The 18,925-nt window shown below is 32.7% G+C and overlaps 3 protein-coding genes across 3 annotated transcripts; 2 read left to right on the top strand and 1 right to left on the bottom strand.

The window, feature by feature from the left end:
* The first annotated feature begins 548 nt into the window (after positions 1-548).
* On the top strand, positions 549-2,667 carry LOC111911914 (GTP-binding nuclear protein Ran-3). The gene is made up of 8 exons (XM_023907668.3): positions 549-701; positions 832-901; positions 1,328-1,384; positions 1,475-1,592; positions 1,709-1,798; positions 1,889-2,068; positions 2,174-2,251; positions 2,358-2,667. Exons 1-8 carry the CDS (start codon positions 699-701, stop codon positions 2,425-2,427), a joined length of 666 nt encoding a protein of 221 aa, XP_023763436.1. The 5' UTR covers positions 549-698; the 3' UTR covers positions 2,428-2,667.
* A 7,894-nt stretch (positions 2,668-10,561) lies between these two features.
* Positions 10,562-14,090, top strand: LOC111911915 (pentatricopeptide repeat-containing protein At3g02330, mitochondrial). The gene has a single exon (XM_023907669.3). It carries the CDS (start codon positions 10,978-10,980, stop codon positions 13,615-13,617), a length of 2,640 nt encoding a protein of 879 aa, XP_023763437.1. The 5' UTR covers positions 10,562-10,977; the 3' UTR covers positions 13,618-14,090.
* A 1,888-nt stretch (positions 14,091-15,978) lies between these two features.
* On the bottom strand, positions 15,979-16,883 carry LOC111911940 (TMV resistance protein N-like). The gene is made up of 2 exons (XM_023907707.1): positions 16,716-16,883; positions 15,979-16,626 (listed from the first exon to the last, which is right to left on the bottom strand). Exons 1-2 carry the CDS (start codon positions 16,881-16,883, stop codon positions 15,979-15,981), a joined length of 816 nt encoding a protein of 271 aa, XP_023763475.1.
* Between the last annotated feature and the right edge of the window lie 2,042 nt (positions 16,884-18,925).

The following is an 18,925-nucleotide window of genomic DNA, read 5'->3' as shown; positions in this document are numbered from 1 at the left end:
AACCTAGAGTAATCGGTCATAAGGATTGAATGTGTACAATTTAACAAGTTGAAGGCGTAAATATGGACGAAAAAAAAACTTAGTGACCAAATATGTACAAATCAAAAAATATATTACTTTTTTAAGTCATTATCCCATATTTAAATTAACACAAATTGACAATTAACAAACTGAAAATTAAAAGAAAAAATAACATGTGATAATTGTTAATTTTGTTTGAATGTTGATTTACTGAACTTTTATCTTTGTTTGAATGTTGATTTACTGAACTTTTATCTTATTAAAGCTTATATTAATAAGATTTAAATACATATCATAATTTTTCGAATAAATGAAGTAATTATAATTCATTGGTATTATGTTTTAAAAGGACAATAACATAACATGTGTGCTGGTGTGACGAAATTCAAAGCTAGGGTTTCAAAATTCAAAACCATTTTCAACAATCACGTGACTTCCACATGATCATCTAATCAACGGTACGCATAAAAGGCATTTGATCCAACGGTGAAGATGAACGCGTCAGCTTAAAGCTAACATTAAAGACCAAATTTCGGTGAATATTTATTTGTGCGTATTCTCTGAATTTAGGGTCTCTCACTCAACGCAGAATCCCAGCCTCTTACTATAACAACCCTCACACTCGCTCTACTCCGCCTCTCTTCCCCTCTTCTCGAACTATAAAAACACCCTTCATAATGGTATGTTCTCTTTCTTCTTAGATCTGCTGTTATTCGGTTGTTTTAATTCGTTTTTATTTTCTCGATGAAAAAACGACGAATTTGTATTGGTTGATTGAAAACGTTTAATTTTATTGGTTTTGTGTTGTAGGCGTTGCCGAATCAGCAAACCGTTGATTACCCGAGTTTCAAGCTTGTAATTGTCGGCGATGGTGGAACTGGTAGAAGTTCTTGATTTATTTTTATTATTGTTACTTATCTGAATTTGTTTTGTGAAAGTTAATTTGTAAGGATTAAGATATTGATCTTGTGTGTTAACAAGGTTTTGTGATTTTAGTACGATCTTCATTTTATGTTAAGGGTTAGGGTTACGGTTATACAGCATATATGTGAAAAATACATTTAGGACATAAATACCCCTGTTGTGTTGCTTTATAAAAATAGAACGTTTTAACTTTAGAAATAATGAAATAAACCACTGTTCCTGAAAAAATGAAACATAAACTGCAGCACATTTAAGGAAAGAACAGTTTTAACAGTTATTGCCATGTATTATGTTACTTATTGGATATTTTCTAGGTCTTTATAGCTGTTGATGCTTTTTTCTGTTGCCATGATCCTAAATCGTCATTGTTTGAATCATGTAGGAAAAACCACCTTCGTGAAGAGACATTTAACTGGAGAATTCGAGAAGAAATATGAACGTAAGTAATCATTAAAGTGCATTCTCTTATCTATCAAAGTTTTTCATTTCAACTCTAATAATTAATAAATTTATGTTTTCTTTCATATAGCAACCATTGGTGTTGAAGTTCACCCCTTGGATTTCTTCACTAACTGTGGAAAGATTCGATTTTACTGCTGGGACACAGCCGGACAGGAGAAATTTGGTGGTCTTCGTGATGGTTATTAGTAAGTATCTAATCTGCCATTCTTTATTATGTATATCAAATGTCTAAAATGCCCTTTATTAACTATGACAATAAGCATATTTAGTTATTTACTAACCTATTTGAGTGATGTTTCAGCATTCATGGTCAATGTGCCATCATCATGTTTGATGTAACTGCAAGGTTGACTTACAAGAATGTTCCCACATGGCATCGTGATCTTTGCCGGTTAGTTTTGTGATAATTTTTTCTTGCATATTTTTTTTTTATCATGAATCTTTATTGTTTCTTGATGTATTGTTATATGGATTTTTATAGTGTTTGCGAGAACATCCCAATTGTGCTATGTGGAAACAAAGTTGATGTGAAGAATCGACAAGTGAAAGCAAAACAAGTTACTTTCCACAGAAAGAAGAACTTGCAGTATTATGAAATCTCAGCCAAGAGTAATTACAACTTTGAGAAGCCTTTCCTTTATCTTGCCAGGAAACTTGCTGGGTAATGCAGACACATTTTCTTTTGTTGTTTTGAATATGTCTGACTACAATAAGTCAAAATGTTGTTGCATGTTTTGATATAATCTTTAAATGTTGTTGTTTTTAGCGACCCCAACTTGCATTTTGTTGAGTCTCCTGCTCTAGCTCCACCAGAGGTGCAAATTGACATTGCTGCTCAACAACAGTAAGACTTTGTTTCTTTTTTTATTTATTTATCAAGTTCTTTCTGAATAAGTTGTGTTTGGTGTGGAATGAGAAATGAATGATGTTTTGAAACTTGATTTTTGCAGGCATGAGGCAGAGCTTGCTGCAGCTGCAAGCCAGCCACTTCCAGATGATGATGATGATGCTTTTGAATAGAGAAGAGAGTCTATAAAATTCGAATGCTTTTGTTGAATTTGAAAAGGGTTTTGTGTTGTGGATTTTTGGATTATTGAGTATTATGATATGATGATATGATGATGTCTGAATGGTTTAAAAAACTTTTGGTAGGAGATGATTTGTTTGCGAGAAAAACATGAATATTTTCTGTTGTGAAGCAATGTGCGGGTGTTGTTTTTATCAGCTCCCAATTACTTCAAAATGTGTGGTTTTGTTTGATTTGTTCATGTCATTAGTTCTTGTGTTTTCATTGCATCTTGTTTGATCTGGTCCGTATTTGTATTCCGAAAGAGAGACACTAAGTTTTCTGTCATCAAACTACTATTAAAGAAGTTAAAATTTCATTGTTCATGGTGTGACGGTTGGATGTTCTAATTTTTACTAAGTACTTGCACAACAGAGTTTGAAACACATTGAACGTGTTATACAGTTTATGTGTATGGCATTGTGGAGTAACCAAGTAGTAGGGTTAAGGGCATCTCTAACCAAAGTTTACATAAATGCTTTAACCCGATATTAGACTTAACTATTATGTAATGCTATTGAACTAGATTATGACCCGCGTTAAACGCGAAGAACATAAATTAAATACATATTACATCAATAGGTGACATTATTTTAGGTGAAATTTTAATAAAAAATGTTCGATTATTTTTAGATTTTTTGAATCAAACTTATTAAATAAAAATATTTAATATCTATATTAGAGTAATTTAGTTTTTTATAATAATAATTTTTAACATAAATGATCCATGTGATGCGACTTCTTTATTAAAACATATTGTGTAGTAGCGTTATGAATTGACTTTGTCAGGTGTATCAATTTTCATGGAGGCTTACATGACTCTTTTCATATTGGCCCTAATAAGTTATTATATGTACCATCAACATTAAATTCTGCAAAGAATTTCGATAAAGATTACAGTTTAAGTGCATTGTCATAACCATAAACATCAAATTCAGATATTTTAATTTGGTAAATTTATAAAATACTTTTTCCTTATAAGAATTAAAATATGATTTTTCAGGCTACACCCGATCACATATACATATCTTGTAATCAAAGAAATTATTACAAAAAAAACATGTTATGAACAAAAATATAATATTAGTTTCATAATTTACCCAATGTTAACACTAATAAATAATAATGGCTTTTCACAAATTTTGCATTTTGATCACTGCATCCAACTAACAAATGAAATTCAGTTTAGAGGATTGATTCAAGAAGTGCATCCATGACTTTTTGTAGCAAAATTTGAGGAAATGCTAAGACCTACAAAGATATGAAGGAACGGTCTATGAGGCTACAAATGGTTTCTGGAGGACAATAGAAATTCAAAATCGTTAGCACATATTTTTCATACCTGCTTCAATTATTAAATTTAGATCAAACTTGTCAAAATCAAATTACAAAAAAAAAACCCTGAAATATAACCTAGCAATCAAACAACATATTTTTCATACAAATAAATATCACAAATCCACAATTTATACTTTATATAATATTCTTAAATTATATCTTACCTTTTCATCTTTAATGGTTACTAACACCTCTTTCTGTCTTATTGTTGTGACACACATGTATATCAAAAATAAGATAAAGAACTTTAGAGAACGAATGTTGATAGAGTGATCATTCATTGAAAACGCAGCAAAATTATTCATAGAGACGCTAGGATTCTTCTATAGACCGCTAGAAGATCTATATAGTGACAACCGATATGACTTCTATGAGAACACACCATTTAAAGTAACAGATTTGATTAATGTAAATGAAAAATCATTTGGAATACTTACCAATTGTGATTGTTTCTACTTGAATGTGAACATTAACATTCATGTCTAGAAATAGAACTTCAAATTAATCCTATATAGTCAAATCAACAAACATGACAACACAAAAAGAAACCTAAATTGATATATAACCAATTAGGTTTTGTTGAACAACTTTTTCAATTTATCAAAATTTTATTTTATTACAAACCTACATGAGTAATCAATAATCTTAAGCAAGTGAAAGAAGTAATTGTTAATTTAAAGCTAGTAAAAAATACAATATTGTGAAATTGCTTATAATTTGCATGTTTGTTTATTGTCCTGGAGGTACCCAACCACTTGGACATGTATTATTGTTTGATTAATTAGTGCATTAATTACATTATAGAATATGAAATTTAACAATTGTTCAAATTCATTTACACTTGATTATTAATAGAAAATTGACAAATTTATAGTCATAAAAGTATGCTTAATTCAATAATTTTTTTATCAAAATTAGTAGAAAACCGAGTTTCTTGAATAAACAAATCAAATACACAAAAACGATATAAATAAAAAACAAAGAATTGAGCAAAGAACATTTGAAGATCATGTCAGAGAGGTATGACCAATATGATCTTTTTGGCACTTTTCAATATAGTCATGGTTAATGTTTTCTCATCTTCAAGATGATAAGTACAAGTGAGTAGAGAAAACAAATTTATAAGCATAAAAATATGCTTAATTCAACAAATTTGTTATCACAGTTAATGGAAAATATTTTTCTTTTCAAAATACTCAATTATTAAGTATGTAGGATATTACTACTAAGGTATTTAGAGTTTTACATCCTCCTCTAGCTTCAATACAAACATCAACTAATGCTCATCATTTTCAAGTAAAATTCTCTGCAAATTAAACTTAAATATAGTAAATATAATCAATAACATTATAAAAAAGGGTAATTTAAGAATAAATACATACAATTATTGAGTTAGATAGTTGGAAATTGAGCAATTGTAATTTAACATATATCAAACCGATTATTACTTTCAAAACTTGAGGTATTTACTATATTAATAAGATTTAAATTCAAGATGACTGTTTTTCCCTTGATGAATTTTGGTACCATCGATCTACATTGAAAATAAAATAGAATAATTATGAAGATATATCATGTTGATTTGCAAACATATATGATGGTCAGTGCATAAATTACGACTTTAAATTTGGAGAGGATTTGAATTTTAAATTTTATTTTAGGGATAGAGGAAATTGGTGAAGGTTTGGCGGAAACGTTAATAGACAACGTGTTTGACCAAACATTGGTTAATATGACATAAACAATTTGATCTAAAGGTGGAAAATGTATAAGTAAAACACAATCAAAAGTCTTTATTGTTTTAGATGATGGAATAAAGTTTCTCTTTTAAACATAGATGTCAATCTTCTTTTTAGTAAATATAAACCTCTTAGTGTTCGTCTCACTCTAGCATCATTGTAATGAGTTTTATTATTTAATTCTACAAAATTGTATAATATCATTAATATCTAAAAATAATTATATTTCAATGGTAAATATTACTAATAAATTTATAAATAATTTCACAAGAAATATAAATAATTGTTTTATAACGGTTAAAAGATTTATAAAAGTTTACAATTTTCTAAAAAGTGGTAGTTTTCTAATATTTATATTGAGGCTGTAATAAATAACATTGTAGCAATGCTGAAATATTCACATTCAAACGAAATAATAGAGTAAAATATGATTAAATTTATCAATTCATCTGAGTTTAAACCTAAAAGGAAAATAGATGAATAATTCAGCATTTCATAAAACCCAAAATATATTCAACTGATCAAAATTCTAACCCAAAAACGAATAGTATGAAATAAAGTCATCAAAGTAAAAATAGGAATAAGCATCCATATGATCCCATAGACCTCTTTTAAGGATTCCAATATAGAAAAAGAATTGATAGCTTGTCAAACCCCATAACCAAATAGTATGTAAACAAAATATGAAATGAATAATATTCAAATCACTCAACTACTCAAACAAAATCATGAAAATAAGATATTATTTATCTTGCTTTGGAATTAACAATTTTGGCTTGCCTTCTCTAGAAGTACGATTTGTCATTGATGTTGATGGTCATTTATTTGAGGACATGGTTGTCAGATTATCAACATCGTAAACATCTTACAAGTTGCGTTTTAATTCTTCATGTCCATACATTTTTTTTAAAGGATGTCCACTTAGTTAATGGACTTGTTGTAGTGTTTTTATCAAGATTCGAAACGGGTGTGGCATTATCACCAGTAAACGAAACAACATCCTAAATGTAGAAAATAAATTCATATGTCAATCTAAAAGTTAATAATATTTTAAGGTTTTTAAAATAATAGATTTAGTTATATTATATTTTGAAACCTTCGAATTTAATGTGTCTTGAGATCCGACTTTTGCCAATAAAACATTAAACAAATTGGATTTTGGCGCCTACATTTGTAGTACATAGAAATATGTTAGTTGGTCAACTGAAATATAAAAAACAAAATTTAATAAGTGTAATGTTTGTAGTATTCTTCGTAAAAGAATGTTTCCTGTTCGATGTTAATTTTTTTTCCAATTCAACAATGATTGTATTATCAACAATAAAGTTTGAGATCGTATAATCATCAACATTGTTCTTCAAATTATAATGTGAAATTTGAATTTGAACACCAACTTTTTATCGAAAAATACATTTAAAGCAAATGGATAAATCTCCATATTACCCTCCTAAAAACTAAAAAAATTATGGTTATAAAAATAGATAGACAAAAGGTAAAAAATTAGTTTTATATAAATGAAGTTAATATCGATAACCTCATTAAACTTTTGAAGCAACTCTTGTGCAGTTTTTCTAGAAGTTTCTTTGTTTCACGATCAAATAATATAAGTGACACCACACCGGTAAAGTCTTGTACTTGAATGTCGATTTTAAAACTAAAGCCACTGATATAAACAAATACAGTAATATAAAATTAGAAAATTCAACTAAAGAGTATAATAATATGTATAAAAGAATTATTGAAAAACTTAGAACAAGATATATGTATTTGTTTATGCAAGTTGAAGTGTAACAACAAAAAACTTATTTATCTTGCTTTTGGTCCGTTCCACGAGTTTTGCCATCATACGTTAAAATGACTTTTATGGCTTTCTCTTGACAAACATGAGTCAACATATTAAAAAAATTAATATAATGGATATAATTTTGTTTCTATAACTAAATGAATGAAACTAATATACTAAAAGTATGTTAATTAATTTTTTTATGACATCTCAACAGGAATATAGTAATAACAGGTAATAAGAATAAAGTAAATATAAGAAATTGTAGAAGAAGGAGAAAAGAGTAAAGAAAGAACCTATAAAAAATTATAGAATAAGACCGTTAAAGAAGAGCACTGTAAATCATACGATTCAATTCAAAATCGTAAGAAGAACAACTTCAATGTAATCGTATATATAGGTTGTTTTTCAATAAGGAAATCATTATCTTCCAAAAAAAAATGGGATCCTAAAATATCATCTTGGAGATTTTCGGTTATTCATCTAGAAAAAAATGATATGATTTATATTGAATCAAAATTTCAAATTAATTGACTTGCTTAATTAATGAGTTTTAAATTCAAAACCATTATCTCAAATTGATTTATTTTATGTGGGATTTACCGGGAGATAAACTATAAATAATATTGACATTATTTTTTACTCTTAAATATTTCGCTAATTTAATAGGATTAGATTAGATTTTATAGGTTAATGACCAAATTACTGATATGCTTATTTAATGAGTTTTTTCAAAAAATAAATAAATAAAAATTAAACGGGTTTGAATTTTGAAGCCAGGAGCTATAAATAAGAGAGTTAAATTAAGAATAATATTAATTAGAGAAACTAATATCTCATATATAAATAGAATGATATGGTATAATTGATAATGTAATTATTGAATTTAAAGATTCTATAATTAAATGTAATTGTGTTTGAATTTTATTTGAAGAAGATGATGTCATCAATCTAATCTAATGGTGTAAAACATAGAATTGAAATTGAATCAAGGGTTCTGATTGCTTCATTGATGAATTAAGGGATCTGTTATATATATATATATATATATATATATATATATATATATATATATATATATATATATATATATATATATATATATATATATATTGAGTTTGAAAGAATTAAGTGTTTGCATTGTCTTTTACTTTAAGTTGTGTAAAGCATAAAAGATAATGTTAAGGGTCGAAAATGATCTAAAGATGGATGTAAAAGATAATACTAAAGAATGGAGATGGTCTAACGTCATGATACAAGAGCTTCAATATCTTGATTTGTTACGACAAGAGCATGTCATTTTTTGAAGAGTACAAGGTAGAATGTAAGTTTTTGAAGAGTACAAGGTAGAATGTAAGGGTGGAGGGTGTCGGTTCTTCCCAACCCGGTTAGCCATCACATCATTCATCACTCTTTTGTAATTTCCTTCTCACCCAACTAACAATTTGGTAAAGTTAATAATAGAGTGGGAGGATTTAGGAATGACTTAACACCTGAAAATCTATATCTTCCAACCTAAATATTTTGATATAAGGCTGATCAGAGTGAGTCGCTATGCACCATCGCTAGAAGCTTGCTAGGAAAAGCAACAGTGCCGTTAACTCTCGCTAAGCCGAGAGAGAGAGAGAGAGAGAGAGAGAGAGAGAGAGAGAGAGAGAGAGAGAGAGAGAGAGAGAGAGAGAGAGAGACTTGGTTGATTTACATTTGACCAAATCCTAATTGGTTTACTATTTTTTTTCAAAGCAAAATATATTAAACTCTTCACCTATGCTATGTTTTGCGGTGTTATAGTGTTTTGCGGTGTTACTGAACCGCTATTTTGAAATAACATTTACAAATAGATGTGACGCTATTAGCGGCGCTATTTACTGCGAATCTCATCAACGCTATAGCGACGTTACACTCGTTTTTACAATTTTGTATGTATTGGGCTACTTTGACAAAGAAAAAAACGATTGTGTGTTATTTCAATATTAAATCTTTATTTTTTTAACTAGTCCACTACACTTTTTGTCTTAATAAGTCCAACTAATAAATATAATTAATTACAAACTACAATACAACAAATAACAACTTCCCTTTCTCGTCTATTTTAGTACTTAGAAACCACGAACGAGTTGAGGTGCGATGATATTTTGACACTTTTTAGTTTTCATATTACTATATTAGATTATTATATATAGATTATGTGATGTTTTTGTATGATTTTTTATGATAGTAATTCTATATAATATTAATAATCTAATATATAAATTTTGTATAAATATATAATATAAATTATACATAATATTAAAAAAACTGCTATACCACCGTGATAACTGCGATTTCAAATAACGGCATGTGACCGCCATTGAAATTTTGACCGCAATAACTGGTTAGCTCCTCACACTACTACTCTCTATATTTTTCAATCTATACATACTAAACTTATATGACAATGAGGCTAGAGGGAGTGGTGCCACATTTCCTTACTACACACAATGAGTGGTATACCATAAAAAGAGAAAAGAGAGAGAGAGAGAGAGAGAGAGAGAGAGAGAGAGAGAGAGAGAGAGAGAGAGAGAGCGCTCCCATTTTTGGCCGCACACCTCAAACCGCATAGGGGGGCTTGGTGTTCGCTATGTCACATAGGCACCACCTTATTTTTACCGCACTCCACTCCTCATAGCCTAAAAAACCTATATGTCAATGTACTAGAAGTACAACCACTTCCTATAGCCTAAATGAATATGGCACAAGTGGCTAAAAAGACAAGAAAAGTTGAGAAACTGTTTGCTTAAGCAGTGAACTTATCCATTTAGCGGTGGTTGGTCGGAACAGTTAGGGATGAGCGTGGGACGGAACTGGTACCGACCCGTACCGTTTCCGATTTTCTGAAAACTAAATTTGATTGAAAGCAAATCCCGAGTACCAAACCAAATTAACATCACCGGTACCGGTACTGGGAATGGTACCAGTTTTCGGTACTAGTACCGGTACTGTTGGTATTGAATCCCGAATTTTATGTATTTGGAATACTGTGTGCCGTCTCATATTTTCAAATTCGGTATGTTCAGTACCGACTGGTCATCCCTAGGAATGGTGTAACTGCCGCTATCGCTGTGACCACCACTATTTTGCTTCCCTAACTGGCTAGCGTATATACTTATAATTTTAACTGTATTTGCGTGTTTTTTCTATTCTTTTTTAAGCACATGTTTAAATTAATAGAACACAGAAGATACCACACTTTAAGCACAAAATACAATTCCTCTTAAAAAAACTACGAAACACCCCCCTCTGCTCCTCCCCCACCAGTCCACGACCTAACACAACCGTTACTGCAACTCTCCCTCCGCCGTTCTACACAAGGAACCTAACCACCACCTCCCTGAGTATAAATCCAGACCGCTCACACCACCACCGCCATAGAGAACCCATCAGCTCTCCCTCCCTCTCTCTCTCTCTCATTGGGTTGAGATATAGAAACGTTAAAGCGCACCACCATCGGAACTTCTCTCTCTGTTCAGATACCACCGCCGCTGTCACCAGACGATTGAAGCTTGGTTTGGAATGAAAATCCAGATCCACTAAAGAAGGATCATATATACCCTGAAATAACGCCAGTCCCCACCGTAGGGAAAATGGACAATATATACTGATGAATGCCTAACGGTCACCGCGCTAAAGAATTACTTCATATGTTCAAGCCACTCAACATCTCTCAGCTTTGCTTTGCAAGTTTCGTTGTCCCGTTTTTCCCCAAACAATACTCTACCCATACACACACCGTTGCCAAACCCTTGACTACTTCTGTGAAAAGAACATTCTCCCACTTATACCAACGATGTTCAGATCGAAAGGACCTTCGTCATGGAAAAGAAGCGCATGCTCATATGATTGTATCTGGGTTCGAACCCACTGTCTTCGTTACGAATTGTTTAATCCAAATGTACTTAAAGTGTTCCAACATGGAGTATGCTCACAGAGTGTTCGATAGAATGCCTCAAAGAGACACGGTTTCTTGGAACGCTATGATTTTCGGGTATGCAGGGATCGGGCTACTGAATATTGCTCAAGAGATGTTTGATTTAATGCCCGAGAGAGATGTGGTTTCGTGGAATACATTAATTTCAGGGTACTTACATAATGGAAGTTATTGGAAATCCCTTGAAATTTTCACGCGTATCCGAAGGGAGGGTGTGGGGTTGGATGCGACTACATTTGCTGTGGTTCTGAAGGCCAGTTTGGGTTTGGAGGATTATAGTTTAGGTGTTCAGATTCATGGACTTTTAATTCGTATGGGATTTGTTCATGATGTGGTGGCTGCAAGTGCAACTGTAGATATGTATGCAAAATGCAAGAAACTGAAGGAATCCATAACCTTTTTCGAAGAAATGCCTGTGAAAAATTGGGTTTCATGGAGTGCTTTGATTGCTGGTTGTGTTCAAAACGATGAGTTTTTAAGTGGCTTAAAACTATTCAAGAATATGCAAAAAGAAGGATTAGGAATTAGCCAATCAACTTACGCAAGCCTTTTCAGATCATGTGCATGCTTATCTGCTTTACAGTTTGGTTCTCAATTGCATGCCCATTCATTAAAGATGGACTTTGGCTCTGATACCATAGTAGGAACTGCAACTTTAGACATGTATGCAAAATGTGGCCAGTTATCTGATTCCAAAAAACTTTTTCACACCTTATCAACCCATAATTTACAATCATACAACGCGATTATCACAGGTTGTGCTCGTTTGAATCAAGGATTTGAAGCATTGCAGCTGTTTCATAATCTGAGAAACACTGATCTTGGTTTTGATGACATTAGTTTATCTGGTGCTTTTAGCGCATGTGCTGTAATCAAAGCGTATACATTTGGACTCCAATTACAGGGGTTAACAATCAAAAGTAAGTTCCTATCAAACGTTTGTGTACAAAACGCGATTCTTGACATGTATGGAAAGTGTGGAGCTTTAGCTGATGCACGCCAAGTGTTTGATGAAATGCCAACACGGGATGCAGTCTCATGGAACACAATCATTGCTGCTTATGAACAAAACGGAAACGTACATGAAACCCTTCAACTTCTTGTTCAAATGCTAAGTTCACGTTTTGAACCCGATGAATTCACTTTTGGTAGTGTCTTAAAAGGCTGTTCTAGTCTGAAATCTTTAAAACATGGAATGGAAGTTCATGGTAGAATTGTGAAATCAGGAGTGAGTTTTGAATCTTTTGTTGGAAGTGCTCTAGTAGACATGTATTCCAAATGTGGAAACATTGAAGATGCAAAGAAACTCCATGAAAGAATGGAAGAACAAACTATGGTGTCATGGAATGCAATCATTTCAGGGTTCTCAACACAAGAACAAAGCGAAGAATCCCAAAGATTCTTTTCAAAAATGTTGGAATCGGGAACCAAACCCGACAACTTCACATTCGCGACAGTTCTCGACACGTGTGCGAATCTTGCAACCATCAATCTAGGAACACAAATACACGCACAAATCATCAAACAAGAAATGCAAACCGATGTGTTCATTTCAAGCACTCTTGTGGACATGTACTCAAAATGTGGCAACATGCAAGATTCAAGATTGATGTTTGAGAAAACCGTAAATAAAGATTTTGTGACATGGAACGCGATGATTTGTGGGTATTCTCAACACGGGCTTGGAGAGGAAGCTTTAAGTGTTTTCGAGTCAATGAAAGTCAACAACGTGAAGCCAAACCATGCGACTTTTGTTTCGGTTCTTCGTGCGTGTGCTCATGTGGGGTTAGTTGAAAAGGGGTTGAGTTACTTTAACTCGATGGCTACTAACTATGGTTTGGAGCCTCAGTTAGAGCATTACTCATGTATGGTTGATATATTGGGGAGGGCGGGGAAAGTGAAGGAGGCGTTGAAGGTTATAAATGATATGCCTATGGAGGCGGATGATGTTATTTGGAGGACTTTACTTGGAGTTTGTAAGTTACAAAAGAATGTGGAGGTGGGTGAGTTGGCAGCGAGTTGGCTTGTGAAGTGGGACCCGCAAGATTCAAGTGCGTATGTGCTTTTAGGGAATATTTATGCGGATGTTGGGATGTGGGAAGAGGTGTCGAAGGTAAGGAAAAAGATGAGGTGTGGTGGATTAAAGAAAGAACCGGGGTGTAGTTGGATTGAGGTGAAGTCGGAGTTGCATATGTTTGTTATTGGGGATAATGCTCATCCTAGATGTAAACAGATTTATGAGAAGTTGGATGAGTTAATAAGTGAGATGAGATGGTTAGATGATCATGATCCCTTTGAGGGGTGGATGGGAGCATAAAAGTTTGGTGGAAACGCCGAATGAATGAAAGAGTATGGGTTGAGTAAGAAGAAAGAGATGAATACATTATTTAGGGGTATTTACAGATTTTCTTTTTTTCCAATTTATGTTAAGTTGATTGAAAAACAGAACACAAAATGATAGTGATGAAGATGAATTCTATGATCCAACAAGAAAGAATTGAAACCATCATAATAGAAAGGCAATCAATATGAATCAATTGAAACAGCTGATTCTTTTTTAGATAAAAAAGGATGCAATCGATGAACAAATCGAAGAATAAAAGAAGCTAGTTGAGTTCTTGATGAAAATAATAGAGTGATTGTTGAAGTTTGATGTTACAAAATCTTGATTAGGGGATGAAAAATGTTAAAAGAAATTTAGGTTAGAACCCAATCCGTAATTTTCATATAAGCATAGGGACGAAAAAAATGTACTTTACCAAAGCTTATGAAATACAAGCTTTTGTCTTATTTCTCATTACAAATCCAAATTTTGAATAATATAATAAGATTAACATAAATTAAGTAAATCCAAATTTTGATTAATATAATAAGATTAACATATATTAAGTACAAAATTATGTGATTGGTCTATGTGGTTTGCCAAAAGATGCAGATTCATGACAACAAACATAATGTTGTCTATCTAAGTCTTATTCATTCAGAAGATAGAAGACTCAACAACTGAATGAATAAGTATAGATTAGACCTAAATTAGCAAGGGAAGCTTTGTACTAGTAAATGAACAACAGATGAAGGTGATTAATAGAAAATACAGAATGTAAATATAACTGTTACAATAGTTGTTAAAGCATAGTAGAAGAGACTCACATCACACTGTCGTTAATTTACACCTCTACGTAGCAGTAAAATCCACATCCTGAGGTTTGTATCTCGGATGTAAAGCTACACAACTAAAGAAGCTCTCTTGACCCATAAATGCGCACACCTTTCAACCAAAGAATGCTCCGTCGAAGATAACTTATGCATGTACCTTCTATATCCAACTCTTTTAGACATTCTAAAAGTCCAATTTCGTCGGGCAATCTCGCAACTCGAATAAAATAGCGGAGATTGAGATATTTTAGAAGTTTCATCTTACAGATTTTGTTCGGGAGATTTCGTAAATGTTTACACTTGGTAACTAATAAATCATGTAAACATTCTAATCGGTCAATATCCTCAGGTAACCTCTTAAGCCCACAAGATATAAGTTGGAGAATTTTCAGATGTTTTAATGTATAGATGCTATCTGGAAAATGCTTAATCTTTGTATCTGATCTTTGTATCTGACAATGTTAGCCTGTCAAGTCAAGTACAATGAGTAAGATTTAAATACTGCAGATTTGGAGTAAACCCGTGGTAAAGGGACCTCAACTTTGAATGACTGATGTTAAGGGATGAGAGCTTTTGACATCCATCATCGGCCATGTGAAGTTGTTCCAAATCATAACACGTGAGACATAAATCCTCGAGATTGGGAGTCAACCCAAGGTCAAGGGTCCTCAACTTTGAATTAATAAGTTGGAGGGATCTGAGATTAACACATCTATCTGGCATATGAACTTCTACCAAATCCTCGCAAATATCAAGATCTAACACCTCCAGATTTAGAGCCGACTGAAGGTCAAGGGTTCTCTAATATGATTAGGGGTGTCGAACGGGTAAAATTTTCGTGTTTCGGGTAGAACGAGTCGGGTAGAACGAGTATTTCCTTAAGAAAATAATAGCCGATACCCGACCTATATTGTAATTCGGGTTTTCGGGTTTCGGGTATTCGGGTTTCGGGTATTCGGGTTTGAGGTCGGGTCGGGTAATTATCGGGTATACCTGCAATTTTTTTAAATGACACTTATTGATTATTTTTTTTTTTTTTTACATGTTGGTTGGTTTAATAAAGAATTGGGTAGGAAAATACTCCATACAATTAACAAGTACATATATAATAACAACACAAATTATTATAATATGTTATGTACTTTTTTAATTCTATTCCGTGCGATAGTGAGAAACTGAGAATTGTGATGACGGTTCATGACTTCAGCTTCAGTGTCATATTCCCTTTGCAAGTTTGCGTCGACTGTCGAGCCGTCGTTAATAAGAAGGAAACGAAGGATTTTGTTTTATTTGAAGTGTGCGTACGTGACTGCATTGTATATTTGATATTATTTAAAAAATGAATTCGGGTATTCGGGTATACCCGAAAATAAATATTCATACCTAAAACCCGACCTATATTATTATCGGGTTAACCTATTACCCGAATGTTCGTAGCCGTTACCTGTTTTACCCGACCCATTCTACCCGAATTCAGAACGGGTCGGGTGGGTAGAACGGGTATTGGGTTTTTTCGACAGGCCTAAATATAGTCATGCATGCCCATATGCTTACCATCAATGGTTATGAGAGATCTTTGCTCAAGAACTCTTAAACCATTTCTAGCGTAAAATCCATAGCTTTCAAGTGCTTCTAGTGCCAAATGTTTTGGCTCACCTTGCAGCAAGCATGCGACATCCAAAAATATTTCTTTGTAATCCTCCTCTAGACCTATATAGCTTAATTCCAACTTTTTCATAGTTTCCATTAATGGAATTATTTTTAGCCTTTCTATGGCATCCATCCATTCAAGCTCATTTTTACCACAAAGAAACGAACCCAAAACTCTTATTGTCAAAGGAAGACCACCAGCATAATGTATGACTTGTTTTGATAGTCGTGTATACCTTTCAATTGGAATCACTCTCCCAAATGCATACCTATTGAAGAGGCAAATTCCTTCTGTATCGGATAACAGTTTGACATTACAAATCAACTTCATTCCGTGTGCTACAAGAACTTGCTCATCTCTTGTTGTGAAGATAACTGTACTTCCCGGTTTAAACCAATTCGACTCACCGACTAATGCCTCAAGCTGGTCTATATGGTCCACATCATCTAGAACAACAAGGACCTTTCTACTACGCATCAGCCTCTTGATGATGTTTTTCCCATCATGAACACTACTTACCTTGACACATTTTTCATTTAAGAAATATGACAGGAATTGATTTTGCAACGATTTCAACCCAGCATGGAAGCCTTTGAAACTTCCTTAACATTCTCAATGAAGCATTTACCTTGAAATTGATTATATATTTGATTCAAAACCGCTCTGGCCAAAGTCGTCTTCCCACCACCTCCCATCCCCTTGATACCGATCATGCCAACATCATCATCAAAACCACTTCTTAAAGATGATACCGCATAATTGACCCGTGTCTCCATGCCTACTAATTTTTCGTTAATGACAAAATTGATGGAGCGTAATGTTGAATTAGTGTCTAAGTCCATAACTATTTTGGTATGTACTTGACCCGATTATGAGCTTGGTCCTTTTGGGTTGCCTTCACCATAGCAATATGTAGGATGATTTAAGGAGAGAAAGGTTTAAATATGATTTATTAATATATTATGAGAATAATATATTAAAGGAGAAATCATATTGTTTAATTAATATTAGTCAAGAATTAATTGATAATTAATTTTGTGGCTAAAAGAGATTAATTAAACTTAGGGGACTGAAGTTGTAATTATAAGATAATTATAATTGGGCTATGGATCACCTAATAAAATATAGGTTGGACGAATTCTATGGGAAGCCCATTAGAAATCGTCCAAGGGATATGTTTAAGGAGTCCATGGGCTGCTTAGGGCTTAAGCAGTCAGATTAGGGTTTCCTAGTTGTAAACCCTAATAGCCTACATGTATATAAAGGGCACCTATGCCCCAAAAACGTGGACAAGTCTTTCTCTAGGGTTTCTAACCGTTTTTTGGGCAGCCTCCTTTCTTCTCCTCTTCATCCAAGTTGTATATGGTGTTTGTGACTCCATTAGAGGTGCAGCACCTGAGGCACCAAGCTTTTGAAGCCAATCCAAGCAAGGAATTGATTGTTATTGCTATATAAAAATCAAAGGTAATTCTCTAAACCCTAATTCAGTTTAATATATATTAGATCTAGGGTTTATTAGTCTTGGATTCATTGCATGTACAATAGAGAAATCTAGATCCAAACATTAGGGTTTGTATGAGCACATATGATTGTTCTTATGCCTAAAACCCATCAGTGGTATCAGAGACTTGATTGGTTTCTGTTGTATGTCATGCTATATATTGAATTATTTACTGAAAATCGATTTTTTGGCCTCTGCCCGACCTGACTCGGCGAGTCCAGTCCCTGACTCGGCGAGTCCAGGGGTCAGACAGAGGGAATATCGGGAATTCTTGCTGTTTTGCTGAAGGATCAATACCAAAAACATATTTTGATGATAAAATTCGATTTTTATTATATTTGGATGATTATCCTTCATAAAACAAAAGATAATTTCAAATCTTTTGAATAATAGTTTCCTTATATGATAAATATGGATTATTTAAATTATTTGGTAATTATCTTATGAATAAAATGAGATTAGGTCAAATATAGATAATCTCCAAATTAATTATTTAATTTATGTTATTTGTTATTTGATCCCTTATGTTTAGAAAAGTTTCAAAACTTGCCCTCAAGTTTTGGAATTTAAATTTTGATTAAAAAGTTTAATTTTGAAACATTTAAATTCTGAACCCTAATGTTTTGAAATGTTTCAAAACTTGCCCTCAAGTTTTGGAATTTAAAAGTTGATTAAAAGTTTAATTTTGAAATGTTAAATTCTAAAACCCTAGTAATTTGAAAAAGTTAAAATCACACCCTTATGGTTTTATTAATTAATTAAAGTGTATAATTAAAAGTGATTTAATAAACCCATAAAGTTTGGTTTACGTTTAATTAAATTAAAAGTATAATTTACTAAGTTAAACCACCTAGTATTTTAAAAGTGTAAAATACACCCTATACTATATATAACACTAAAAGTCTAATATTATATATGTATGAGTAAACAGTCAGTCTTACCGTTAGTAGGCTTCATTCACGAAACTGGTCTATAAGGGGTGTTTAAGGAAATTGCCTATAAAATGACGATTGAATGAGTATCCACTCTTACCCACCGCACTCTTGACTAGTGGAGGGTCGTTAGCCGAACGGGTAGGATATGACTAAAACCTTCCATTATAAGTATAATGAAGTACAAAGTAACTAAAGGCTTATACAAATTCCCAAATCATAGTTACTTTAGGAAAAATGTGAAATTGTATGCTAATCCATAGAATTACACTTCGTACCCTTGTCCAACGTTAGTGGAGCGTGTGTGGTTAACCGACACACTAATTTGGGGATGACATTGGTAGCGAAGGGTGACTCGATGTTTGTCATAGATCAATGGAGCGTG

The sequence above is a fragment of the Lactuca sativa genome, chromosome 1, assembly GCF_002870075.4.
Source record: "Lactuca sativa cultivar Salinas chromosome 1, Lsat_Salinas_v11, whole genome shotgun sequence".
Classification (NCBI taxonomy): Eukaryota; Viridiplantae; Streptophyta; class Magnoliopsida; order Asterales; family Asteraceae; genus Lactuca; species Lactuca sativa.
The sequence above is the reverse complement of the archived record's forward strand: the minus strand, read 5'-3'. Positions and strand labels throughout refer to the sequence as shown.

What these genes read in the sequence shown, in the direction of transcription:
- LOC111911940 (XM_023907707.1), bottom strand. Translation starts at nt 16,883, where the DNA reads ATGGAGACACGGGTCAATTATGCGGTATCATCTTTAAGAAGTGGTTTT. An exon ending in GTAAATGCTTCATTGAGAAT is followed by an intron (nt 16,627 to 16,715) that starts GTTAAGGAAGTT and finishes AAATGTGTCAAG; the next exon opens with GTAAGTAGTGTTCATGATGG.
- LOC111911914 (XM_023907668.3), top strand. An exon ending in ATTCGAGAAGAAATATGAAC is followed by an intron (nt 1,385 to 1,474) that starts GTAAGTAATCAT and finishes TCTTTCATATAG; the next exon opens with CAACCATTGGTGTTGAAGTT. An exon ending in CTTGCCAGGAAACTTGCTGG is followed by an intron (nt 2,069 to 2,173) that starts GTAATGCAGACA and finishes TGTTGTTTTTAG; the next exon opens with CGACCCCAACTTGCATTTTG.
- LOC111911915 (XM_023907669.3), top strand. Translation starts at nt 10,978, where the DNA reads ATGCCTAACGGTCACCGCGCTAAAGAATTACTTCATATGTTCAAGCCA.